This window comes from Quercus robur, chromosome 5 (genome assembly GCF_932294415.1).
Source record: "Quercus robur chromosome 5, dhQueRobu3.1, whole genome shotgun sequence".
Lineage (NCBI taxonomy): Eukaryota > Viridiplantae > Streptophyta > Magnoliopsida > Fagales > Fagaceae > Quercus > Quercus robur.
Window position 1 is genome coordinate 86,841,501 of NC_065538.1, and position 25,731 is coordinate 86,867,231.

Below are 25,731 nucleotides of genomic sequence, written 5' to 3' on the forward strand. Positions count from 1 at the left end.
TAAGAAAGAGAGAAGAAATACTCAATGATGTTAAGTTTTTGACATTGTACTTTTGTTATGCTGAAGCATACAGATGTCATTGACATTGCACTTTTGCAATGCCGAAGCATACAAATGTCATTTCCCGATTGGTGGGCAATAGTGGTGAGATGGTTATTTATGCATTTCTCTTAGGATTTTCTACTCCTTCTTGTCAAAAAGAGTGATAAGAGTGTTAAGCACAAAAGATTACTTAATCTTACTCATCACAAACACGAGCCACAAAGCTTACTTGCTTAGTTGTGCATAGAGATACTCATCTAATTTACAAAAGATACAAAGTTTAGAAAACTTTATTTCAATGGTCATCCAAGGTACACAAGTATCAATGTACACAAAACACACTGTTTTGTATTTTTCTGATTTTTTTTAAAAAAATATTATTTTTATAACAAAAAAATTAATAAAGCAAAACTGAAAATAAACAAACAAAAACATGTTAAACAAAGTAAAACATAAAACTAGATGCAAATGCATGAGGAAGGAAGAGGAGAAGAGAAGATCAATCTATGGAGAGAACACCGATGTTTTGATGAAGGAATTCAAACCGTTTGCTATCAAGAGGTTTGGTGAACAAATCAGCCTTCTGATCATCAATGTGAATGAATTCAAGAGTGAGATTATCATCTTCAACAAGCTCACGAATGAAGTGATGTTGAATCTCTATGTGTTTAGTTCGAGAATGTTAAACAGGATTTTTAGAGATGTTGATGGCACTGGTATTGTCACAATAGATGGTAAGATGTTCTTAACGAATACCATAATCAAAGAGAAGTTTTTGCATCCATAGAAGTTGGGTGCAACAGTACTGGAAGCGATGTTTTCAACCTCTACAATGGATAATGAGATGGAATTTTGCTTTTTGCTTATCTAAGAGACAAGATTATTACTCACATAAAAACAACTAGCCGAAGTACTCTTTTGATCATCAGCAATCCCAGCCCAGTCTGCGTCAGAATACCCAACTAAGACATCATTTGTGTCATTGTTATACCACACACCAAAATTGGCAATAGTTTTGACATACTTTATGATTCTTTTCAAAGCAATCATATAAGACTCTTTGGGATTAGCGTGATATCTAGCACACACACACCCACACTGTAACTAATGTCAGGTCTACTAGCAGTAAGGTAAAGAAGTTTACCTATCATGCTTCTATATAGAGACGAATCAACATTCTTTCCCAATAAATCAATAGTGAGTTTAACATTTGGGCTTATAGGGGTTCTAACAGAACTAGTAGATTCCAAACCAAACTTTTCCACAAGATTTTTAGTATATTTAGATTGAGATATGAATATACCAAACTCTTGCTGACAGATCTGCAACCTAAAGAAGTGATTCAACTCTCCAATCATGCTCATCTCGAACTCGACCTGCATGAGTTTGGAGAAACTATGAGCAAGATTATCATTAACATGATATTATTAACATAGACTTGAGCAACTATCAACTCGCCGTCTTCCCTTTTGATGAAGAAAGTTTGATCAACTTTTCCTTATGAACCCATGTCATACCAAGTATTGTGTGAGCCGATAATGCCAAGCTCTAGGGGCTTGCTTTAAATCATAGAATGCATTCTTGGGGTACAACACATGGTCCAGAAAGTATGGATCAATGAATCCTTTTGGTTGAGCCACATAAACAAGTACTTTAAGGAACCCTTTCAAGAAAGCAATCTTTACATCCATTTGGTAAAACTTGAATTTCAAGTGACATGCCAGGGCAAAGAGAATCTTGATAGACTCCATACGAGCTACTGGAGCAAATGTCTCATCATAGTTTACTCCTTCCATTTGAGAGTATCCTTGAGCCACAAGATGAGCTTTGTTATGGATCACATTACCCACCTCATCAGTCTTATTGTAGAATATCCACTTTGTGTCAATGATGTGCTCGCCTCCCAGTCTAGGTACTAGAGTCCAGACATCATTCCTTTGAATTGAAGTAGTTCGTCATGCATAGCATCAACCAAGCTTTCATCCTGAAAAGCTTCCTCAACCTTGGTGGGTTCAACCTGCGACAAATAACAAGAATATTACACAAAGTTAGCAAGACATTTATTAACTGTACGCTTCCTTAGTGTATGTTCATTCATGTTTCCCACAATAACTTCAGAATGATGGTTCAACTTAATCATGGAGGAGAGTCATTTCTCTTCATGAGATTCAGAATCAGGTGAGATAGGTATGTCTACTGAACCTTCTATAACACTTTGGAGTGCTGGGAGTACTTAGAGATGCGGGCTCTTGATCAACAATTTCTTGAACAACCTGAGGCTAGGGAGGAAGAATTTCTTTGGGGATTTCCTCACTAATTTTTTTAGAACCAGACTCTAAAGCTTCATCGATAACAACATTGACAGTTTCCATCACCTTCTTGGTTCTCTTGTTGTATACCCGATAAGCCTTACTTGTAGAGAAGTATCTCAAAAATATTCCTTCATTATTTCAGGAGTCAAATTTTCTCACATTCTCTCTATCTTTGAGGATGAAACAAGTACTTCCAAAGATTCTAAAATACTTAACATTTGGTTTCCTTCCCTTCCATAACTCATAGGGAGTTTTCTTGGTACTGAGTCTGAAATACACCCTATTAACCATATGACACGCAGTGTTGACGAGTCCAAGTACGTGACTAACACACCAACTTGAGAAGGATGTTGGCTACAAAGTTTTTCAGTTCATCCACACGATGAAGATCACGAAACTCCTTGGTTACAAAACCCTATGGCATACAAACGTAGCGGCTTCTTCAAGAGAAAGATGAACTAAGGTAAATTGTCTCCGATCACAATATGCTTGCAACAACAAGTGCAACAATCTTATGACAGCCTCTAAAATAATCCTTATATATATATTTAGGTTTGTAATAAAAGAAAGCCTAAACACATACACATGGATATGCGTGAAATCAAATTTGAAAAACTGATTTTCATAAATCTCGATAGATAGGTTATTGATCGAGTAGCTATCGAGCATCAGGCTAAAATTGCCTTTTAAACCTTGATAGATGCCATCTATCGAGCTAGCTGTCGAGTTTTAAAATACAACACTTCTTCACTTGTTTCTTGAACAGATTTGCATGGTTTTAACTCTTGACTTGAACAACATGTTTCTTGAAGACTTAAACTATCCTAAATCTACCCAATTACAAGTAAAGAGTGTTTTGTCAAATGATTAATCAATTCTAAATAACATATGTTCTTAAAATGATTCACATATGTCCTAACACTTCACAATAATTAAATAAAAAAAATTGAAAAAGAAAATGGACAACTTACAATTTATACCTAATAATATCCTTAAAAAAATTTTAAATAGTTAACAAAATATAAAAATGACTATCAATAATATTTAAATTATATATATATATGTGTGTGTGTGTGTGTGTGTGTATGAATTATATTATACATCTTATTGTATATCTTTAAGTGTATTCATGCATTTGCATAGGGTTATAAGCTAGTACATATTAATAGCCAAAGATCCAAGAAAATTCAATTAGATTTTAATTGGATTCTCAATTTTTTGTCACGTGTCCCATTTAATTTTAAATTTTTTTCCAATTAAATTATTGAGTATAAAAATTGAAGAGTCCAAATCCAATAAGATTTTATTTGGATTTCAATTGAAATCTAATTTTCCGCCACATGTTCATTTATTTCTTAAATTTTTTTGTAGCAATTGAATTATTGGGTAAAAAAACCAAAGAGTTTATATCCAATTATATTCTAAATCATATATATATATATATATATATGTATATATATAATGAGAAACCATTATATACTCTAGAAATGTATGATTTAAAAAAAATGTAATATAATACTATGTATAATTTGAATCTCTTTTACATATGTATATATATATATATATAATGAGAAACCATTATATACTCTAGAAATGTATGATTTTAAAAAAATGTAATATAATACTATGTATAATTTGAATCTCTTTTACATAAAAAATGTATAATTATGATTGTTTTTAATTGTACTTGTGTATATGCATATGGCTAGACACTAGTCTATGACTTAAATAAATAAGAAAGAAAGAGTAAAACTCATGTATGTATCTATGACATAAACAAGGTATTATATATATGTGTAATTGTGTTGTTTTTAATTGTACCACCAAAGCTAAAAGAAAATCAAATTAGAATCCAAATTGACTTTCAATTGGGGTCCAATTGTGCGTCATGCGTCCTATCTAATTTTTAATTTTTGTATTAAGTGAATTATTGATTGTAAAATTCGAAGTGTCCAAATCTAATTAGATTCAAAATAGGATTTCAATTAGATTCCAATTAGGCGCCATGTGTCCATCTAATTTTTTAATTTTTGTGGCAAATGGTTTTTTTTTTATTTTTTTATGAATGACAAGTGACTTATTGGATGCAAAAATCGATGAGTATATGTGTATATATATATATATATATATATATAATGAGAAACCATCACATATTTTAGAAATCTATGGTTTAAAAAAGGTCTAATGTAATACCATGTATAATTTCAATCTCTTTTAAAAAAAAGGGTATAATTTGATCTATGTATGTAATTGTGATTTTTTTTAATTGTACCCATGCATATGCACGAGTTACACAATAGTTAAATATAAAACTTAAGTTTATTAATTACGTGGTAAATAAATCAAATTGACATAAAATTTGGTGTAAATGTTAAAGAACATATAAATAAGTGACAACTTTAAAATATTTATCCAATAGAACTGATAAATGACATAAAATTTGGTGCACATGCGAATCTAACTCACATTTATATCTATATATGATTTTGCCAAAGATATTTTCTCCGTGCAATTGATTATCTTTTTCGGCAGATTTTGCTGCTTTGGATGCCTTGGAGCTATTAGATTTGAGTTACAATGAATTAACTGGAATTGTACCTCCTTCTATAGGAGCATTATCTTCTCTCAAATCGTTAGTTTTGGAGGGAAATAAACTTAATGGCTCTTTACCAACTCAAGGTATGTATTTAATTGATTTGATGTAAATAATTCTTTGTGAAATGAAAACAAATGAAAAAAGACTAATAAATTATAGGATTGGACCTGACGTATTCTTACAAATAAGATATTATAATGCTGAGAACTGCAAAAATTGGTTCCTTTTTGCAGGTTTATGTGAACTCAGGAAACTTGAAGAGTTAAATCTTAGGTGGAATAATTTTGAAGGAACCCTGCCTTCTTGCCTATACAATTTGACATCTCTTCAAGTGTTAGATCTCTACGAGAATTCTTTCAGAGGAAACATTTCATCTCATTTGATAGCTGGGCTCACATCCCTTAAGCAGATTGATCTCAGTTATAACCTTTTTGATGGTTTCTCATTCAGCTCATTTGCTAATCTGTCTAAGCTTGAATTCGTTCAATTTAAGTGTGATGAGAAGATGGTCAATATAGAAACAGAAACTTCAGACTGGGTACCTTTATTTCAGTTGGAATTCCTTGTGATATCTAATTGTAGTCTCAACAAGCTCTCCAATCAAATTCCAACATTTCTCTTTCACCAGCATAGCTTGAGAGTACTTGATCTCTCTTACAGTATGTTAAAAGGACAGTTCCCTGGTTGGTTGGTTGGAAACAATACAAGGCTGGAATATGTCAGTCTTCATGATAACTCTCTCTCGGGTAATTTTCATTTGCCGCTGTGTCTCAACTTTACTTATTGCATGGATGTGTCAAACAATCAGCTCAATGGGCAGCTTCAAGGAAATATAGGGAATATGCTACCAAATATATTGAGTCTAAAGTTATCCAATAATACTCTCAGTGGTTCCCTCCCATCCTCAATTGGCAATATGAGTCTTTTGAGCACATTCAGTGTTTCCTTCAACAACTTCTTCGGAGAAGTACCAAAAAAGTTATTAGCAGGTTGCTCCGAGCTAATGATCATGGATTTATCTAATAATAATTTCGATGGCCATTTATTGTCAACTGATTTTAACTTGACTATGTTAGAGGCTTTGATAATAAATGACAATTCGTTCTCAGGAACTATGTCAAATGAATTTTCCCCACAAACTTTTGATTCTTTCTTCTTGGATGTTAGCAATAACAACATGTCAGGTAAGATTCCTACTTGGATATGCAATCAAACACGTTTTTCTACTCTCTTTTTGGGAAATAATTATTTTGAAGGTGAAATTGTATGTGAAACAACTTCATTTAGCTTTTTGGACCTTTCTCATAACTTTCTTTCGGGATCTTTACCTGCGTGGTCAAGCAATGCTTTACAATATTTAAATTTGAAAGAGAATAAATTTTCAGGATCAGTACCAGAAGCTTTTCTCAATATTTCAATGATTGTGACATTAGATATCAGTGACAATAAGTTGTCAGGAATCATTCCAAGTGCAATCGGTAAACTTTCCTACTTAAGAATTTTGTTGCTGAGAGGAAATCGTCTGAATGGCACCATTCCAACTCAGTTATGCAAACTGATCAATATAAGCTTAATGGATCTCTCTAGAAACTTCTTTTCTGGGACATTACCTCACTGTTTTCGACACATTGTCTCTAACGAGACTCTGTATTTTGGTGATTTTTTCTCAAGAGATGTGGAGCCCTTCACTTCCAGACCTAAGGGTGTCTACGATGGTGTACGTTTTGAACGTCACAAAAAAGACATTGAAGTTAACTTTGTTACTAAATATAGGCTTAGCTCTTACAAAGGTAGCATTCTTCTTCACATGTCTGGTTTAGATTTTTCTTGTAACAACCTAACAGGTGTAATCCCACCTGAACTTGGACAGTTACAAGGAATTCGTGCACTAAACTTGTCTCACAATCAGTTCACGGGTTCCATTCCGGAAACATTCTCCAACTTGGCTTTACTAGAGAGCTTGGATCTTTCTCATAATAAGTTGAGCGGAGGTATCCCTCCACAATTGATTAAGCTTACCTTTTTGGCGGTGTTCAGTGTGGCTTATAACAATTTATCAGGTAGGACCCTAGATATGAAAGCCCAATTTGGAACTTTTAGTGCAAGAAGCTATGAAGGAAATCCACTTTTGTGTGGACTACCATTGGTGAAAAACTGCACCAATAGAGACAATCCATCTCCAACGCCAACACAATCCTCAGATGCAAGTGATGAGAAATGGTATGAAGTAGATCAAGCAGTCTTCTTCACTAGCTTTTCGGTGACTTACATCATGTTCTTCCTAGGAGTTATTACTGTTCTTTATATCAACCCTCATTGGCGACTGTGGTGCTTCAATTTGGTTGAGGATTTCATGTATTTTTGTTATATTTCAACTAGCATTACTTTGCGTAAGTTATCTGTCCATTTGTATAATTAACTATTGTTGTTTTCTCAATATTTGGGAACTCTTATTGTAGCGAACTTTATATCTAATATTTAGAATAATGGACTGTGATTTAAAGTACACAATAATTTTTTTTTCATGGTATAACCTTTAATTAATATGGTTCTATTTACTTTCTAAAAATATATATACATATAGTTCTAATTAAAGTGGGAGAATTCGACTATCGCTATACAAAGTCTATTCACCCTCCATTTGGCTTTTGCGAATATGGTCAGAAGGATGACAATTAAATGAAGTGATTTCAATCTAAGTGAGTTCCAATTTGGGAAACTATTAAATCAATCATATAACAGCTATCAAGACATTATTCTTTGAACATTAAGGACCGATTGGCACTGACAGTCCTACCCCCAAATTTATCCCCATCAACAAGCATTTCAATGAAATCACCAGCAATAAACCAATGATTATCATGAAGGTTAGCAACATTTTTCAAATTATTCCACAAAATACATCTTTCACGAAATCTAGGATTAGCATAAATGGCAGTAAGAATATAATCAAGGTTGGAAGAGATTACCTTAACCAAAACATGGATTTCCTATTCAGACTTGGCAAGCTAAGTAACATGCACCTTCTCAGTGTTCCACATGAGCCAGAGGCCACCAGCATAGCCTATTGTGTCCATATGAATCGCTCCATCAAAAGGGAGCTTGTCCATAATTTCCTTAGCTCTCTCATTGCCAATACGAGTCTCCATGATGATCATAATGGCCGGATTATGGTTATTAGCCAAATCAGAAGCATGCTTAATAAACGAAGCCTTCAGTGCATCCCTACAATTCCAAGCAATCACATTCATGACTAAATGATAATTTGGAGTTGGGCATTCATCATACGGAGGGAGCAGTCTCGTCTTCTCCCTCAAATTCCATCCAATCATCCTTGCCATTTTTGCCATTTGATCGTTGCCCGGCATCAGAATCACACAATACTCCAATACCCCCATCAATTCCTCGGTGGCTGTCCAATGAATTAAGAATTTCTTCCCCCGTTGGAATTTCACGGTGCTCCACCATGGATTGGTCATCATCCCCCAGGCTAGATCGGTCAGAGGAAGAAATCCACCTTCTACTCTCAATAATACGGATTACTATTCCAATTTTGATTACCATTTAGTATACCAAATATAGCGTGTCTTAAAGTTGTTTGGTCTTCCAAAAACAAATACACATGGACCTCTTTTGGGAAATTACAAATATAATTACCCATTGATGAAGTAGACCATTATCTTGCTTTTCTTCATCTTCACACCAATAGCAAAAAATTTTCCTTTATGAAATAATACTATGTTTCTTTTTTTTTTCTTTTTTTTTTTTGAGATAATGCTCTGTTTCTTCTAAATATGTTACATTCATATTGCTGTAGATCTTGCTAATCCAAGAAGCTTGGAGGCCCTCAATTTAAGAGGAAATAATTTCAATGGTTCCTTCCCAAAATGTAATGAATTTTTCTTTATTTTCTTAACCTTTTTTTGTTGTTGTTGTCAATTTTGTGGTTGCATTAGCTTTGGGTACATGTCTATATCTGTGGTCATTTTCAAATTACACTGCTTAATAATTTCATATTTGATGAGATTCTTTTCTAAAAAATTCAGAGGTTGAATACATTGTTTAATATTATATACCATCTACAATTATAAAATATTAAGATAATCAATGATTAACAATTATCTCATCAATTATTGGTGTTGAAATTTAAAAAAAAAAAATCACTTTTTAAAATCAGACATGCATGGATCATAAGTTTAATTATCACATGGTAAATAAAATCCTGTAGACATAAATTTGACAAACATGTTAAGATCCTATATTTCAGAAAAAAAAAAAATATATATATATATATATATATTAATTTAATAAAAAGTTATACAATGCTACATAACAAAGAACTATATTTTCATGGATTCTCAAAAAAAAATTATATTTCATGTGATGCAACTTGAATCTAACAACACACATGAATTCTTCCAAAAAATTTCTTAACACAAATGGTTTTCTTTTTCTGTAGATTGGACAGCTTTGGGTAGGTTGGAGCTCTTAGATATGAGTGAAAATGACTTCACTGGAATTGTTCCTCCTTCCATAGGAGCATTATTTTCTCTCAAATATTTATTTTTGACCAGAAATGCCAACTCAAGGTATGTATTTAATCAAATTTGATGTAAGTATTTTTTTTTTTTTGACAAAATTAAAAAATAAATGAAAAAAAGGACTTTTTTTTTTGGCAGGTTTATGTGGACTCAAGAAACTTGAAGGGTTAGATCTTAGTAAGAATTATTTTGAAGGAACCCTTCCTTCTTGCCTATACAATTTGACATCTCTTCAACTGTTAGATATCCATGAGAACCAGTTCAGAGGAAACATTTCATCTTTGATGGCTAGACTTACATCCCTTAAGCTTATTGATCTCAGTTTTAATCTTTATGAGGGTTTCTCATTTGGCTCATTAGCTAATCATTCTAGGTTTGAATTCGTTTGATGCATATGCAATGACAAGGATGTCAAGATAGAAACAGAAAGTTCAGATTGGGTACCTTTGTTTCAGTTGGATTTCCTTGTGATATCTAACTGTAATCTAAACAAGCTCTCCAATAAAGTTACAACATTTCTCTTTCACCAATATAACTTCAGATCACTTGATCTCTCTAACAATATGTTGAAAGGACGGTTGCCTAGTTGGTTGTTTGTGTTGGTTTTTAGACCCTTTAAACAATTGATTAAACCTAGGTAATTAGCCAAGTTGTTACTTAGTCCAATTAAATAAGTCTAGGTTATCACAATAATAAAGATCAAATCATGCAAAGCAGCGTAAAATAAATAAGACAATGATATGATCACCCAGGAAATCAAACCGGTAAAAACCTGGGGAGGATTTGACCTAGCTATCCTCAAGGTAAACCTGAATCCACTATCTTGAAAGAATTGAAATTCATACAAAAGGACTTACAAGCACCCCCGCTCGACTTCCTAATGCTACCAACCAGTAGAACTTACTGACATGACCACGTGCAAGTTCCGAATCCACGGACTCCTTCTTTCTTGGATTCCCACCAGCTACAAGCACACCCGCTTGTGTAGTCTTTAAGCTTTAATGGTAGCAACTGAATTGATCATCAAGGTGTAGAAAATATCTCCTCCTTGAAAACCCTAAGTTTGTGTAAAGGAAAACTCCTCTAGATCTCACAAGAGATTTACACAAACCGCAAATATGAGCAACCTTTAGAGAGCCTTTGGGTACAAAACCCTAAAAATAAAAAGAGGCACAAGAGGCACTCTAATCTCTCTAAAAACAACTTTGAAAAACGTTCTAGGGTTTCCCTTATATATAGGAGAGTTTTACTTGAACCCTAATACGTTTAAGTAGAGTTTGGGCTGAACTGGAACTCTGCAGAAAAATAAATCTGCACGTGGTTTGATCGATTGAGTTTAATTTTCGATCGATCGAGCATTGCAGATTTAGTCCAATAAATTCTGCAATCACTCGATTCCAATTTTACAAATAAACATACTTTTAGCAAGCCTAAACCTAGACTCTATGTTTTGATCATGGTTTGCTAACATAATACAAATTGAAATTCTAATACATTAGTTCCTAATTTCTTAGAGCCTAACAGTTTGAAAACAATATGAAGCTAGAATATGTCACTCTTAGCGATAATTCTTTCTCGGGTCATGTTCATTTGCTGCTCTGTCTTAACACTTATTGGATGGATATGTAAAACAATCAGCTCATTGGAAAGCTTCAAGAAAATACTGGGGAGATCCTACCAAACATATTTCATCTAAAGTTATCCAATAATTCTTTCACAAGCTCTCTCCCATCCTCAAGTGGTAATATGAGTCTCTTGGGCACATTCGATGCGTCCTTAAACTTCTCTGGGCAAGTACCAAAGGAATTACTTGCAGGTTGCTCGAGACTATCATCCTTGGTATTATCCAATAATAATTTTAGTGGTCATTTTGATTGGTTATCTTTGTTTAACTTAACTGAGCTATTTCTTTTGAAAATAAATCATAATCAATTCTCCGGAGCAATGTCAAATGAATTACCCAATTCGGTGTTTCTTGCTTTATTGGATGTGAGCAACAACAACATGTCCGGTAAGATTCCTACTTGGATATGCAACCAAACAAGTGTTTCCACTCTGTTTTTGCGAAATAATTAATTTGAAGGTCAAATTCCATGTGGAAAATTTGATGTTTTTTTCTTGGACCTTTCTCATAACTTTCTCTCGGGATCTTTACCTTTGTGGTCAAGCAGTAGTATACATCATTTACATTTGGAAGATAACAACTTTTCAGGATCAATACCAAATGAATTTTTCAATATTTCAGAGCTTTTGCTGACATTGGATGTCAGTGACAATAGGTTGTCAGGCAGTATTCCTAGTGCAATTGCTAATGCGGCTTCTAGCTTAAGAATTTTGTCACTCAGAGGAAATTGTCTGAGTGGCACTTTTCCAACTCAGTTGTGTCAACTTACACAAATAAGCATAATGGATCTGTCTAGAAACTTCTTTTTTGGGACAATACCTTATTGCTTTCAATATTTAGTCACTGCTTTCACTCCTTTTGATTTAGCTTTTTCAACACAAACTGGTGGTAGTGATAATGGACAATTGGAAGAATACGGCGAACAAGATGAAGTTAACATTGTTACAAAATATAGGAATAGCTCTTACACGGGAAACATTCTTAATTACATGTCGGGTTTGGATTTATCTTGTAACAACCTAACAAATGCAATCCCACTTGAACTTGGACAACTACAAGAAATTCATGCACTAAACTTGTCTCACAATCAGTTGACAGGTACCATTCTGAAGACATTGTCAAACTTGACTGAATTAGAGAGCTTGGATCTTTCTCACAATAGTTTGATTGGCAAAATCCCTTCACAATTGATTGAGCTTACCTTTCTAGCAGTGTTCAGTGTTGCTTATAACAACTTATCAAGTAGGACCCCAGATATGAAAGCACAATTTGAGACATTTAGTGCGAGTGATTATGAAGGAAATCCATTTCTTTGTGGACTGCCACTGGAAAAAAGTTGCACCAGTACAAAAGATTAACCCCCAACACCAACACAATCCTTAGATGTAAGTGATGAGAAATGTCATAAAGTAGTAGATCAAGCGGTCTTCTTTGCTAGCTTTTTGGTAACTTACATCATATTCTTCCTGGGAGTTATTCTTTACATCAACTCTCGTTGGCAACTGTGGTGCTACAATTTGGTTGAGGATTGCATGTATTCTTGTTATTTTTTTGTTGCCTTTACTCTAAGTAAGTTATCTGCTTGTTTGTATAATTAGCTATGGCTGCTTTCTCAATATTTGGCAACTCTTATTGTAACAAACTTCATATCTATGCTTATGAATAATGGACTGTGAGTGTGAGTTCAAATGCTCAATAAGTTTTTTTTTTTTTTTTTCCCCTCAAATTTCTTCCTTATTATAGTCTCATTTATTTACTACAAATTTATGAAACAACTAGTATGTATTGTTTTGATTTGTTTTATTTTGTTTCTTGGTGGCTCCAAAGCATCTGTTTTAGAAACAACTAGTTATGGTTTATTTTCCTTGTTATGTTTTGTTTTAGTTAAAACTCTATTCACAAGAACTCTACAGTTAAAACTCTATTTCCCCTGGAAACTCTAGGGCTATTCATTAGCAAATACTCATTTGATATATATGAATTTTGGTTTATAAGCTCACTCATGTGCCTCATATATTTCTCTTCTATTTTTCATAACTTCACTATTATTCTTTTTCTCTCTCGGTCTCTGTTTCTGAAGCCAAAGCTTCGTGTACAAAACAGTATAGATCTTTGCCTTTTGGGATTTATTTGTTCGATGATATCCTAAATTGTGTTACCATTAATTGCATTTTCGAACTTAGATAGATTCTCAAGAATTATATTTCCACATAGTTTTTTTATTTTTTTAAATCGTATTAATAATCGTTTTCATTTAAAACTTTCTCCCACTAGGATCTAAATTTCTAAAAAGATATTACAATTCAAATTTATCCATGCCAATATTAAGTAGTTGCCTAATTATAGGAGTTCATGGGCTGAAAATTTACCATTTTGTGTTTTAATCAAGGAAGTCAATCTTATACCGGAGGCTGTATCGATTTGACTAATGAAACCATATATTTCAGTACCAGTCAATACCGGTGTACTATTTTGGGTTTACTGTTATTATATATATATATATATATATTAATAAATATAAAAGTTTACCGTAAAACATTACCTCAATTCAGAATAAATTATTCATGGTTTTGACTTTAGCATTAACAAAAAGAAGAAAAAGAACATAATATAAAAAACAGAAGACTTAATTGTTCATTGCATACTAAGAAAACAAATAATACTAACAAGTTAATTCAGATAAATTACTATTATGCCCTTACAAAAATTCAAAAATTACAAAACTAAAATAAATAAATAAAATAAAGTTTTTTTTTTAATGTGAAACTACATTATTAGTCCCTGAAGTTTACTCCATGTGCACAATTGGTCCCTCAAGTTTCAATTGAGCACAATTGGTCCCTTAAGTTTTCAAAATAAGCAACATAAGTCCTTTGGTTAACTTCCGTTAGTAATGTTGCTTACGTGACTAACAGAATAATAACTAAGCATTTTTAAAAAATGATGTGGCATTTCTTTTTATTAAAAAATAACAAAATTAAATTTACTAATAAGAAAGAACCTAAACCCATTCTAATTCAAATCTTTATCCTCACCCAGTACCAAAAAAAATCTCCATTTGCAATTTGTTCAGGGCCTTCCTACACTTCACCCAAGGTGGGTTGACGTTGGGTTTGAATTCACACAAAAAAAATGACAATGTCAACATAATAAAACAACTCAATTCACACGATTCTTAACATATTGAGCCGCATTAGATAATTACAAAAAATTAAGAAAAAGATTATTCATCAAATAAAGATTAAAACAACAAAAATCTAAAAACTTAATTCTTTATTTCCCCTCACTTTCCCAGCAACCAAACAAGAAAAAAAAAATACAAATTCTCCAAGATTTCAAGAACCCCATAGATCTACTACCCAACCCTAAGCTTCAGATGACTAGAGCTGTAGCAACATAACGTCGGCAATATCCCAACGCAAATTATCTTGGGATGTTTGCGAATTCAAACCTACAGCTCCACACCAAAATTAAATTAAAAAAATAAAAAGTAAAAATAAAACATGATCTACTGCTTCACTTGTAAAACGGGGCAATGAATGGCTCCCCACATGTTTGCGAGAATGCCTCATTGGAGTTGGTGAAGCACTCTTGTACTGTGCAAATGGAGATTTTTTTTACCCGCTTAGGATAAAGATTTTAATTGAAAATTGGAATGGTCTAGTTTATTTCTTATGTGTAAATTTAATTTTTTAATTTTTTAATAAAAAAAAATGCCACATCATTTAAAAATAATGTTTAATTATTATTCCGTTAGTCACGTAAGAACGGAAGTTAATTAAATGATTTATATTACTCATTTTGAAAACTTAAGGGATCGATTATGCTCACTTAAAACTTGAGGGATCAATTACGTACAAATAATAAATTTCAAAAATTAATAATATAATTTCATTTTTTTTTTACCAGCCAGTACACCCAAAATTGGCCAGTGGCATGGTACGCCTGGCATATGGCTAGTACACTCAGTATTTAAACCAGACCTTGGTTTGACTATCTAAGCATAGGGCAAAAGAGATGCACAGCAGCTTGTCATGAATAGACATTAAACAGTGTAGTTGGTAAGTAAATATATATTAAAGAGACGAAAAGCAGCCTGTCATGAATAGAATGAAATAGTAAAGTTGTTAAGTAAATATAATAAATGGCATTTTTAGACTTAAAGAAAAAGACTAGTTATCTTAATTATTGTTATGAATACTATTTCAGACACTGTTTTGGGTTGTCTATTTTTCATATATTACCTTGTAAATATACCTTTTAATAAATAAATATATAAATCTCAAATAAAGCATGCAGATGATTTTCTCTATTAAAAAAAAAATAATAAAAAATAAGGAGATGATTCTAATTATTATTTAAAAAAAAATTGTAATGGTCCTTTTGTAGTTAAAAGAAACAAGTTGGGTAATCATATAGAAGGAACATCCAAGAAGTTTCCTTTCACTAAGCTTTTCTCATTCTCCAACTCACTCACATCGCATGGCCCACACCATGTACTTCTCATCTCACCCGATCACTTTTTCTTCTCTTCTTCTCATTTCCAAAGTTCCAACGTCTCATCAATCTTCCTTGGCTCAGGTGCTCTCTTCTTCTTCTTCTTCTTCTTCTGTATTTTCTGTATTTTCTCTCTCACACCGGCTGTGCTTCATGCCTTCATCACCTTCTTCTTTGTTTTTTTTTTTTTTTTTTTTTGCCCTTTCTTTTTCATCTCCTTTATAGAAGATCCAGTGGCAGTGATTTTTCTTTTTAAGAGGGAAAGCCCAAAATGCGTGCCGGCCGAATCTTTGATTTCGGTTTGCAGACCGGTACGAGATTTTCCGTCCGTTCCGGCTGGAACGGAATGGAATTCATAACATTGATCTTATTTATGTTTACATTGTACTCTTTTGTTTCTTTGGCTTCTTCTTTGGCTATATTAAAGGCATTCAATTTAAAATAGGCTCTACGTCAAAGCATATTTAAAAATATATATATATATATATATATGTATATATATAACTCTCAGCATAGGCAGTTTACTGTAGTTGAAACTTATAAATAAGTAAAAAATTATTGTGGCAATGTGCATACTCTCTCCTTTCTTTTTTCTTTTTTTAAATTGTTTATTATGTAAGACATATTAATTTATTGTGTTGTTTATATTATTTTAATGTGTTATGTATTTAAATAAAATCTTTAATATTGTGTGTATTAAAAAATGAATGGTTAAAATAAATAACGGGACTTTTTAAGTTATTAAAAACTAAGTTATTAAAAATTATATTTTTTTTAGATGTTTTGACGTGAATGCTTTAAAGATACAAGACAATACAAGCAAAACAAAAGATAATTCAATCTTCCATCAACCACTACCAAAAACAAACAGTACTTTAGTGGTACAAACTGTTTTTTTTTGTTTTTTTTTGTTTTTGAGAAACTGGTGCAAACTATAGCAATGGCAGCTCGATGAGCAGTGGTACTGAGTTTATCCAAGGCTGTGGTAGAAGAAGTTAGCTCACGCCTGTAGATTATGATATTTGGGTAGAAGAACTACATTTTGATTTGAAAGATGTATTTCAAATTGATTTCATTTAATAAAAATGTCTTAACTTTTTTCTCAAAAAAAAAAAAAAAAAAGTTTTCCTTTTGCTGTCACGCACAAATGTTGGTCTCATGGCACTTCAAAGTCTTCAACCCCGTTTTTCTAACCTAAAAAAAAAAAACTAATATAATTAGAACAACCTGTATCCCTCCATTATATTTTTTTCCCTTCAATCTTTTGACCTTTTCATAGTTTCAACCTGTGAAATTTTGCTACAAACTTAATTTTTTAATAATTAGAACAATAGAAAAAGAAAATTGAATTCTAAATGAATTTTTAAAAGTAATCATGACAGTGAAGAGGTTTACAACTTTCCCATTATTGTTATGTTTTAAAATTTTATACATTGATTTATCTTTTACATTATTTTGAATAATCAAATCAATGAATTGAGTATTTTTGTTTCTTTATTGTCTAATTGTTTAGTTATTTTTATTAATATCAATTTTTTTATATTAATTATGCTTCTAATCTTGACTCTTAATTTTGCCCTCCCAAAACCAAAACTTTGGGTCTGCCATTGTCTGTCGCTAGCTCATTTTGACATTATCCAAGAAAGTTTCTTCATGATAAGCCACCATAATTAGGTGAATTGATAAATAAATAAATAAATTAGATATTAATCCCAAGTTGGCATAGTCCATTTCTACAAGTTATAAGGTTACATGTTTTAATTGCAACAAATTGAGTTTCCACGTGAAGAAGGAATGCTAATAAATTTATGAAACTGCTACCATATTTTGTTTTGTTTCTCTCGGTTGTTCTAACATCTCTACTAGAAATTAATGTTGATCCCAGAACAGTGTTGATACTTTAGCCTTAAAGGTAATGGAAGCTAAACCAAGGCAATCTCATGAATGCGAATTCTCCATTCTGTGCAGAAACAACTTTTGGAAAAGAAATTAAAGCCTTCAGCAAAGTACGAACTACGAAGCCTTTATTCAGGTATGGCTTTAATGGATGGTCAAAATTTTGTTGTTTTTTTTTTTTTTTTTTTTTTTTTAACCTGATTTTTGAAGTAATTAATTGTTATGCATTGTTTGGCTGTTAAGACTTGGGTGAGGCTTAGGTCCAATGCATTACATGTGAAATGTACTGGACCTATTAAGATGATAACATGTTTTCAAAAATGGATACGTGTCATAATCTTAACAGATCCAGTGCAATTGGAAGAATTTCTAATGTTGAATTGCTGTTAATTTAATTCGAAAAATGTTTGACCAATTGTTAATTAAGAAGGGCACGTGATAGGCACACGTATCATTTAAGGATTATATGTGAGACTACAACATTTTTTTATTTAAGATAGAAATTTTACTTTAATCTAATCTAAATATATATATATATATATATATGTAAAATTCTCTCTTTGAGATTTGAATCAATGCCCTTCCCATCCCTTCTTCCTATAAGAATTTGTACTTGCTATAGCATGAAATGACCGTGTTTACAAAAATTCATTTATGAAAACATCGCTAGTTCCTTTAATAGAGTAAATGATACCGTAGTAAATGAAATGACACCATCTTTGCTTAATTCAAGCTGGCACAAATTGATGGTTCTTTTCCTATATGTTTATTTATTTATTTAATATTTTTTACTAAATGGTTCTTTTCCCATTTGTGAATCAATCTTATGAGTAAATTTAATGAAATCAATTCAAAGAAGTTGTACAGTTGCTTCTTCTTAATCCCCTTCCCACTTGTGGAAGATCCACAAGATTTCATTTATCAACCACAAACACAGCAACAACAAAGGACCCACTATTTGATTTTCAAGAAACTAAGAAGCCTTAATCCCCATCCCACTTGTGGAAGGCATCTTGATTTCACAAAAGCCAGAAGAAAGTACAAATGCATAATGCTCTCTATGATAGAACATATAGAGGCAAAGTATGAATTTTTATTAATAATAATCTCTATTGCCATTGGATGCTACAGGTTAGAAAACCTAAGGTAGTTAGGAAAACCTTCAAAACTCTAATTTGACTAAACAACATTAAAAACATTTAAAAATAAAGAAATAATAACCCTAAATATAAAATAACAAAAATTACATAAAAATCCCAAAATTAATAAATTAAAAAAAAAATTAAATGATAGATTTTGTCCTATATCACACGTTAATCTTGCCTCCTACTTGTGTTTCTTATAATATGTCAACCAATAAGAAACACAAGTGAAAGGCAAGATTAACGTGCCTTCATTATCAATTCAACCACCAATCCAATAATGCCAGGATAAGAAACTTGAGTCCCCCTCACTAGCCTATTGCTATATAAGTGTGAATGAAATCTTTTCTGGTGTAAATGTCTTTTGGGGATGTATCTTTCTGTTTTATTAGAAGAGAGGGCAATTCATCAACCCGTCTGGATATGTTCCCCTCTCTTGTCCTCTTGCTATTGTCGTTCAAGCTTTGGAAAGAGATAGATCAGGCCCATCTCTTCTTTTTTTGTTTGTAGCCGGCTGGTTTCAGCCTTCTTTGCAATTGATAAGATCAAACAAAACACTAACACAGTAAATCACTTCCCTTCCACGCATAACTAGGTAGGGTATAGTAATGCAAAAAAACATTTAAAATTATATGCATTATTCCAAAAAGATCCCTAAAACACAAGAATCCAAATAGAAATTTACTTGAAAGTAAAATATACTAATCCAGGACCATGTTGAAAGTAACACTCTACCTAGCTACTAATTCTTTACGCATCTATTTAAAAAATAAAAAATAAAAAGTCCTAATCAAAATATGAATGTAAATTATTAAATGATCACATCAATGTAGAAATTTAAAGCACCAACTGACCCATATTAATTATTTAGAAAGTATTTTGCAAGTTGAAGGAAATTAATAAAATGGACATAGGCCCATTCTCTCTTTGCCGTTGCGGAAATTAGAGTACCTAATTTGATATTAAAAAACTTTAAAAAAGCCCTTTCAGAAGACCTATTATAGTGAATACAACATTGCTTTTTTCTCCATTGACTTAACTCAATTCTCCCACTTTGTATAAGCCTGGTACAAGCAGTTAATACAGTAGGTCTTGGTGAGAATTGCTGCTCATTCCTACTCAATTAGAACATGTTACTTATTACCTTGTGAAAATGACACATAAGCTCGAATTTCTATTAAAAGAATAAATTTTACTAATATTTACTCTTATAGTACTAATTCTTTCACTTTAAAAGTTACCAAAGATGCAAGTTTAAGATCATTTTGTTAAATCGTCTTTCAATCTTTAAAAATAGAAAAATTACACTTTACTATCCTAAATTATACTTTCAATTACACTTTGTATCTTAAATTTTGAATTTTCGTCCAAGTTAATAACAAACTTATGGGGTTCAAATTATAACAAGGGTCATATATAGTTTGGGGTGCAAAATATACATTCGAAAAATTTATGGTACAAAATGTAATACGGATATAGTTTAGAGTGATAAAGTGTAATTTTTCCCTTAAAAATACATATATTCAAATTTATTTTAGTGCTATAATACAATGAAAATTGTGGTTAAATTTTTTTTTTTTTTTTGCGATTTTTATATTTCTCATAAAAGTGGTATAAAAAATTTCCTAAAATATTTTATTAACAATTGTCCTAATGACATCCGTTAAGTAAATCTTGTTTAATTGATTCTTCCCTTCTCTTTTTTTTTTTTTAATTTTTTTTTTATGCTTTGTTTTTTTTATGCTTGTGATAGATTTGACAACTTGTCATGTACTTTGTTTAACTTTCTTTATAAAATAACCAAAGTTTAAAATGAAAAAAAATAAACACATGACAAGTTGTAATTAATAGAACATAAAGTGGAACACAAAATATGGTACAGAAAATTTGTATTCCACCACAAATGTTATTTTCTTTAATCGTTTTGTCTCATCTGTCGCAAGCTCATTTTGACATCATCCATGAAAGCTTCTTCATGACAATGAACTGCTACCATAATTCGGTGAGTTCATAAAGTTGATATCAATCCCAGGTCGGCATAGTCCACTCTACAAGTTATACGGTTTCTCATATTCTTATTGCAATAAATTCAGGTTCCACGTGAGGAAGGAATGCCTAAATATAGTTCTCGCTTGTTCGTAATCTTTATTTATTCGTTGTTCCACCCACAGATTCAACACAGTAATTAAAGATTGTGGCCCTTTCTCTGTTTCCATGGTGACAGGACACCAACACACGACCTTGAATTAAACCCTCTTTCATTAAGTACTCCTAATTAAGTGAAACCTTACACTACTCCATACCAATAAAAATAAAAGATAAAAAATCTTAATAATATTATAGAATGTTGGCTTCCAAACAAATAGTAATAATGTGATTAGTCAATTTTAAAAATTATTCAGTAGTTGAACAACGCAATTATTAAGTCATATTAATTAATCTCATAGTAGGGTCCACCGTTCATGTGAAAGAATGGATGAGTATCATATTCCTGTTATGAGAGCACCTAATAATTTTTTTAATCGTGTGACATATTAAACTAATGTCATTTCTATTAAGTTATTTATTTTATTAATATGGATTAGTGCTTCTATTCTGGGAGTATTTAATAATTTTTTTGGTTGAAATTACTGTAACTTTTTTTAAAAAAATATATATACAAGATAGAAATTATACTTTAACCTAATTTAAGTATATATGTGTGTGAAACTCCCTTCCTAGAGGCTTGAACCTTGGCCTTTGCCCCCACACCTCACAAGCACTTATATTTGTGAAGTAACCATCGCATTAAAGGTATGCGGTGGTAAAGTTACAATAACTTGATATTACCTATTGATATATGTAACTAAGTTAAACGTGATATGTACCCATTACTAGACGTTAAACGTGATATGTACCTATTACCAAACTTGATTGTGTGCATATGTACCTATAAAACTATGTCTCATATAGGTCTCTTTGTTCAAGCTCCGACTAGTCTTGTACTCCTATTGTGCCATCTCTCTTTCTCTCTCTCCCTCTCTCAAAGAGAGATTAGACACATAAACATAAGCATGAATACTAAAGAGGTGGAGGTGACTCTGATCAAGAAAGAGGTTGTGGCAGTGCAGTTGGCAAAGAATGAGGACCATTGGCTACCACTCTCTAACCTAGACTTGTGTATTTTACATCCATTGGATTTTAGTATCTTCTTATGTTTCAAGAAGCCCACTTGTAAAGACAACTGGACCTCTATGGCCATGGTTGAGGTTCTCAAAAAGGCCTTGAAAGAAGCATTAGTGCCCTACTATTTCCTTGCTGGTGAGAAAGTGCCAGACTCCATGGCTGAGCATAAGCTTCACTGCAACAACCGTGGGGTTGACTTCACTGAAGCTTTTGCAAATATAGAGCTTCAAAAACTCAATTTGAATGAACCTGATGAGACCATTGGCTGCAAACTTGTACCGAAGAAGAAGAATGGCGTGATGGCTGTCCAGGTTTGCCAAAAGTTTAGAAAATTAGCGTGTTATTATTTTCAAAAATACATTGCTAAATAAATATGAAAAATCCTAAAACTTTCACCAATTTTAATACAACAGACTTAGAGCATTTTCATCAATTCATGCAAAAATTCATGTCTATTTTAACATAAAAACCAACTTTTTTCCTATTTTACGTATATTATCACTTTTTTTTAATTAAAAAAAAAAACTCATATAAAATTATCTATTTTATTAAAATATCAATTTTTTTTTTATTATTATTTAGTGTTTCTCTCTCTTACACATCACAACTACCATCTACTCTCTTTCTTCATCCTTGAAAAATGCAAAGAAAGTATAAAAAAAATTTGCAACAACAGTAGCCATGTAAATTTGTACGGCTACTATAGCTAGAATTGATATTGAACAAGAGATGCATTTTTTTTTTTTTTTTTGAGAAACACACACAAGGAGAGAGAAAAATGTTCTAATAAAAATGCATACCCCCAAGTCCACTTAAAAGTCATGATAACACTTTTAAGTAAGGTTGGGATAAGTTATACTATACAAAACACTCTTTTAAATAATGTTAGACAATTACCCACACTGATGTGGATTCTGTTTAGGGTTGGTTGGCCAAAGACTGATGCAAGTGCTATAATGCAGCAATAAATATAATTAATGTCACTTGAAAAACATATATATATATATATATATATTAATTGTTTGTGATTGAGTGATTGACAACATATCAATTTATAAGGCATATGTAATAGTAAAATTTGTAATATCTCTAAAATTACTCAACTAATTATATTACCTCCATCTCATTTTGATTTTTCACCTAAAAATTAAAGATGAAAGTTTTTGAAGCACTAATATTGTAAGACAAAATATAACTTTCAATCCATCAATTTAAAAACATACAAAGCAAAAAGGACAAAATAAAATGAACTTTTTTTTTATCAAATAATAATAATTATAGGAATCCAAAAATTTCACAATCATTTTTATAATTGTTGATATTGTAAGAGCTATAATTTAGGTAATATTACTTTTACCTAGACCCACTACTGACACCAATTTAAAAAACATCCTAATGTGTCATGAAGTTTATAAAAAGAAATTTAGCCATATGTGTGTGTATAATATATTGGAAAATTTATAAAATTATGCTCCTTAAGGTCTCAAAGTGGAAAATATTTTGGATATTTCAAAGAGTAGAGTAATGGATACTAATCACATAAAAGTATTCAGACATTACTTATGTTATTGAAGTGATACCAATAAACATTTAATTACGGTCAGTTTTTAAACCAAATTCTTTTTTTTTTTTTAGAAAATTTGATAAAAGAAATAGTAAACAGACAAAATGCAACAAGTAGTACTTTATTTTTTTCAAATAACTTTAGACACACAAAAAATTTCACATTTGTTATGAAATAAAAGTGATGACTATGGTGCTCCCATGTAAAATGACATTGCACTAATCACAATCTTTCTCCTCAAATATTATAAGACCATAATTTGTTTTTTGTGTAGCATTGTTTCCTTCTTCTTCTTTTTCTTTTTTCCCCCCCTTAGGTTTTGCTAAAACTAATACAATGATACCTACTTGTAGGCAACTGGGTTCAAATGTGGTGGTCTTGTGCTGGCATGCACATTTGACCATCAGATAGTAGATGCATACTCGGCAGGCATGTTTCTTGTTTCATGGGCTGAGATTGCTCGATCTAAACCCTTCTCTTCACTACCAACTTTCAACTGCGCAATGCTCAATCCTCGACATCCCATTTCCTTTGATCCTTCCCTTCACAACTTGTATGTCCCCATCACCATGTTCAACCCTTCCAATGATCCAGAACCCAGTGCCAACCATTTTGAAAACCGCATATGCTTAGTTAAGGCAAACATAATTAACCAGCTCCAATCACAAGCTAGCACCAAGGAAAGCAAAAGGACTAAACTAGAGTCTTTCAGTGCACTTTTGTGGAAAATTAGTGCCAAAAGTGCTAGAAACAAAAGGGTATCAAAATTGGGCATTGTTGTTGATGGCAGGACAATGCTTAGCTTTGGAGACAAAGAGAAAAGATCACTAATGTCTTCTTACTTTGGAAACGTGTTGTCTATTCCCTATGATTCTAAGAAAATTGATGAGCTTATTGAAAAACCATTGAGTTGGGTGGCTAATGAAGTTCATGGATTTTTGGAAGGTGCAAAGACTAAAGAACATTTCTTGGATTTGATAGATTGGGTGGAGGCTCATCGTCCAGTGCAAAGTTTGGCAAAGGTATATAGTAGTGGCAACAAAGAAGGACCAGCTTTGGTGGTTTCATCAGGACAACATTTTCCAATATCAAAGGTGGATTTTGGGTGGGGAAAGAGTGCATTTGGGTCATTCTATTTTCCTTGGGGTGGGAATGTTGGGTATGTGATGCCAATACCAAGTCCATCTGGTAATGGTGATTGGGTGGTGTACATGCACATGTTGAAAAGGGAACTGGAGTTGATAGAGTGTGAGGCTGCACATGTGTTTAAGCCTTGCACTTCAGATCGTCTTAAGTGACATTGATGATTGCTCCAATTATGCAATCACAGTACAAAATAAACTTGTTTATTTAAAATGTGTGGAGTGAGGCAAATCATTAGTGTGATTATTAGTGAAACTAGTAATTATCCATTCATGTGTACAAGATTGGCTGAAGACAGTTTCAGATTCTCTAAAGTTTGTAAAATAACTTCACTATGAAGGTTCTAAAGTTCTATCCATATAATTTGAAATGACTTGATTGGATTTTGAGAGTGACATATCGTGCTGGAACTTATTTTATATGCAATTATAGGAGGTTTAATTTAATCAATTGGTGGACTTGTATATGATATTAATTAATCAGAATAATATTTGACAATAAATGTTGGGAAATAAATTTTATGTTTGAGGGGAGTGTGTTCCAATGGCACATATATAACCAGTGTTCTTGAGCATGTGAAATAAATTGTTTGGACAATAGATTGTTGCGTCATGTTTCAAAATTATTGTAATTTTTATTTGTATAATATTTTATGTTTTTTGAGGCACATATTGATATCCATTTCAACTATAAACGTCATTTGGTTATAAACTTATATGCATTCAAATTTCACAGCTAATGGAACATTTGCTACTATCATGAAAGCCCAAATCTAAGTTTCTAACAAACAATTGTGCTATTAATCAGATTTTAACCATTGAAACAATTAGCCACTTTAAAAAAATAGCCTTAAAACTATGTTAGAGCATTCGTATCCAAAAATACCAAAAAAAGAAAAAAGCATTTTACATCACCAAAAAGCCATTTTATCTATTTTACATAATCATTTTTAACAACTCAATCTACATCTCATTCTTTATTTTACAATTCATCACATTAAATTAACATTATATTTTATATACATTGAATAAAATTAAAAATTAAAAAATAATTTTTTTTTGGTAATTTTGGCCTCTCTCTCTCTCTCTCTCTCTCTCTCTCTCTCTCTCTCTCATTTAACCTTTGCTTGGTGGCTTATTCTAAACTAGATGTCTGTATCCTCCAATAGCAATGCAAATCACAAAATTCAAGAAAGTTTATATATATCAG

At 32.0% G+C, this 25,731-nt stretch overlaps 2 protein-coding genes across 2 annotated transcripts; both read left to right on the forward strand.

Moving 5' to 3' along the window:
• Positions 1 to 514: 514 nt before the first annotated feature.
• Positions 515 to 7,369, forward strand: LOC126728902 (receptor-like protein 14). The gene is made up of 3 exons (XM_050434655.1): positions 515 to 776; positions 4,887 to 5,033; positions 5,184 to 7,369. Exons 1-3 carry the CDS (start codon positions 515 to 517, stop codon positions 7,367 to 7,369), a joined length of 2,595 nt encoding a protein of 864 aa, XP_050290612.1.
• Positions 7,370 to 15,594: 8,225 nt separating this feature from the next.
• On the forward strand, positions 15,595 to 24,917 carry LOC126727579 (coniferyl alcohol acyltransferase-like). The gene is made up of 4 exons (XM_050433333.1): positions 15,595 to 15,696; positions 17,581 to 17,644; positions 21,603 to 22,126; positions 23,733 to 24,917. The coding sequence occupies exons 1-4, from the start codon at positions 15,598 to 15,600 to the stop codon at positions 24,675 to 24,677; spliced, it is 1,632 nt and encodes a 543-aa protein (XP_050289290.1). The 5' UTR covers positions 15,595 to 15,597; the 3' UTR covers positions 24,678 to 24,917.
• The last annotated feature ends 814 nt before the right edge of the window (positions 24,918 to 25,731 follow it).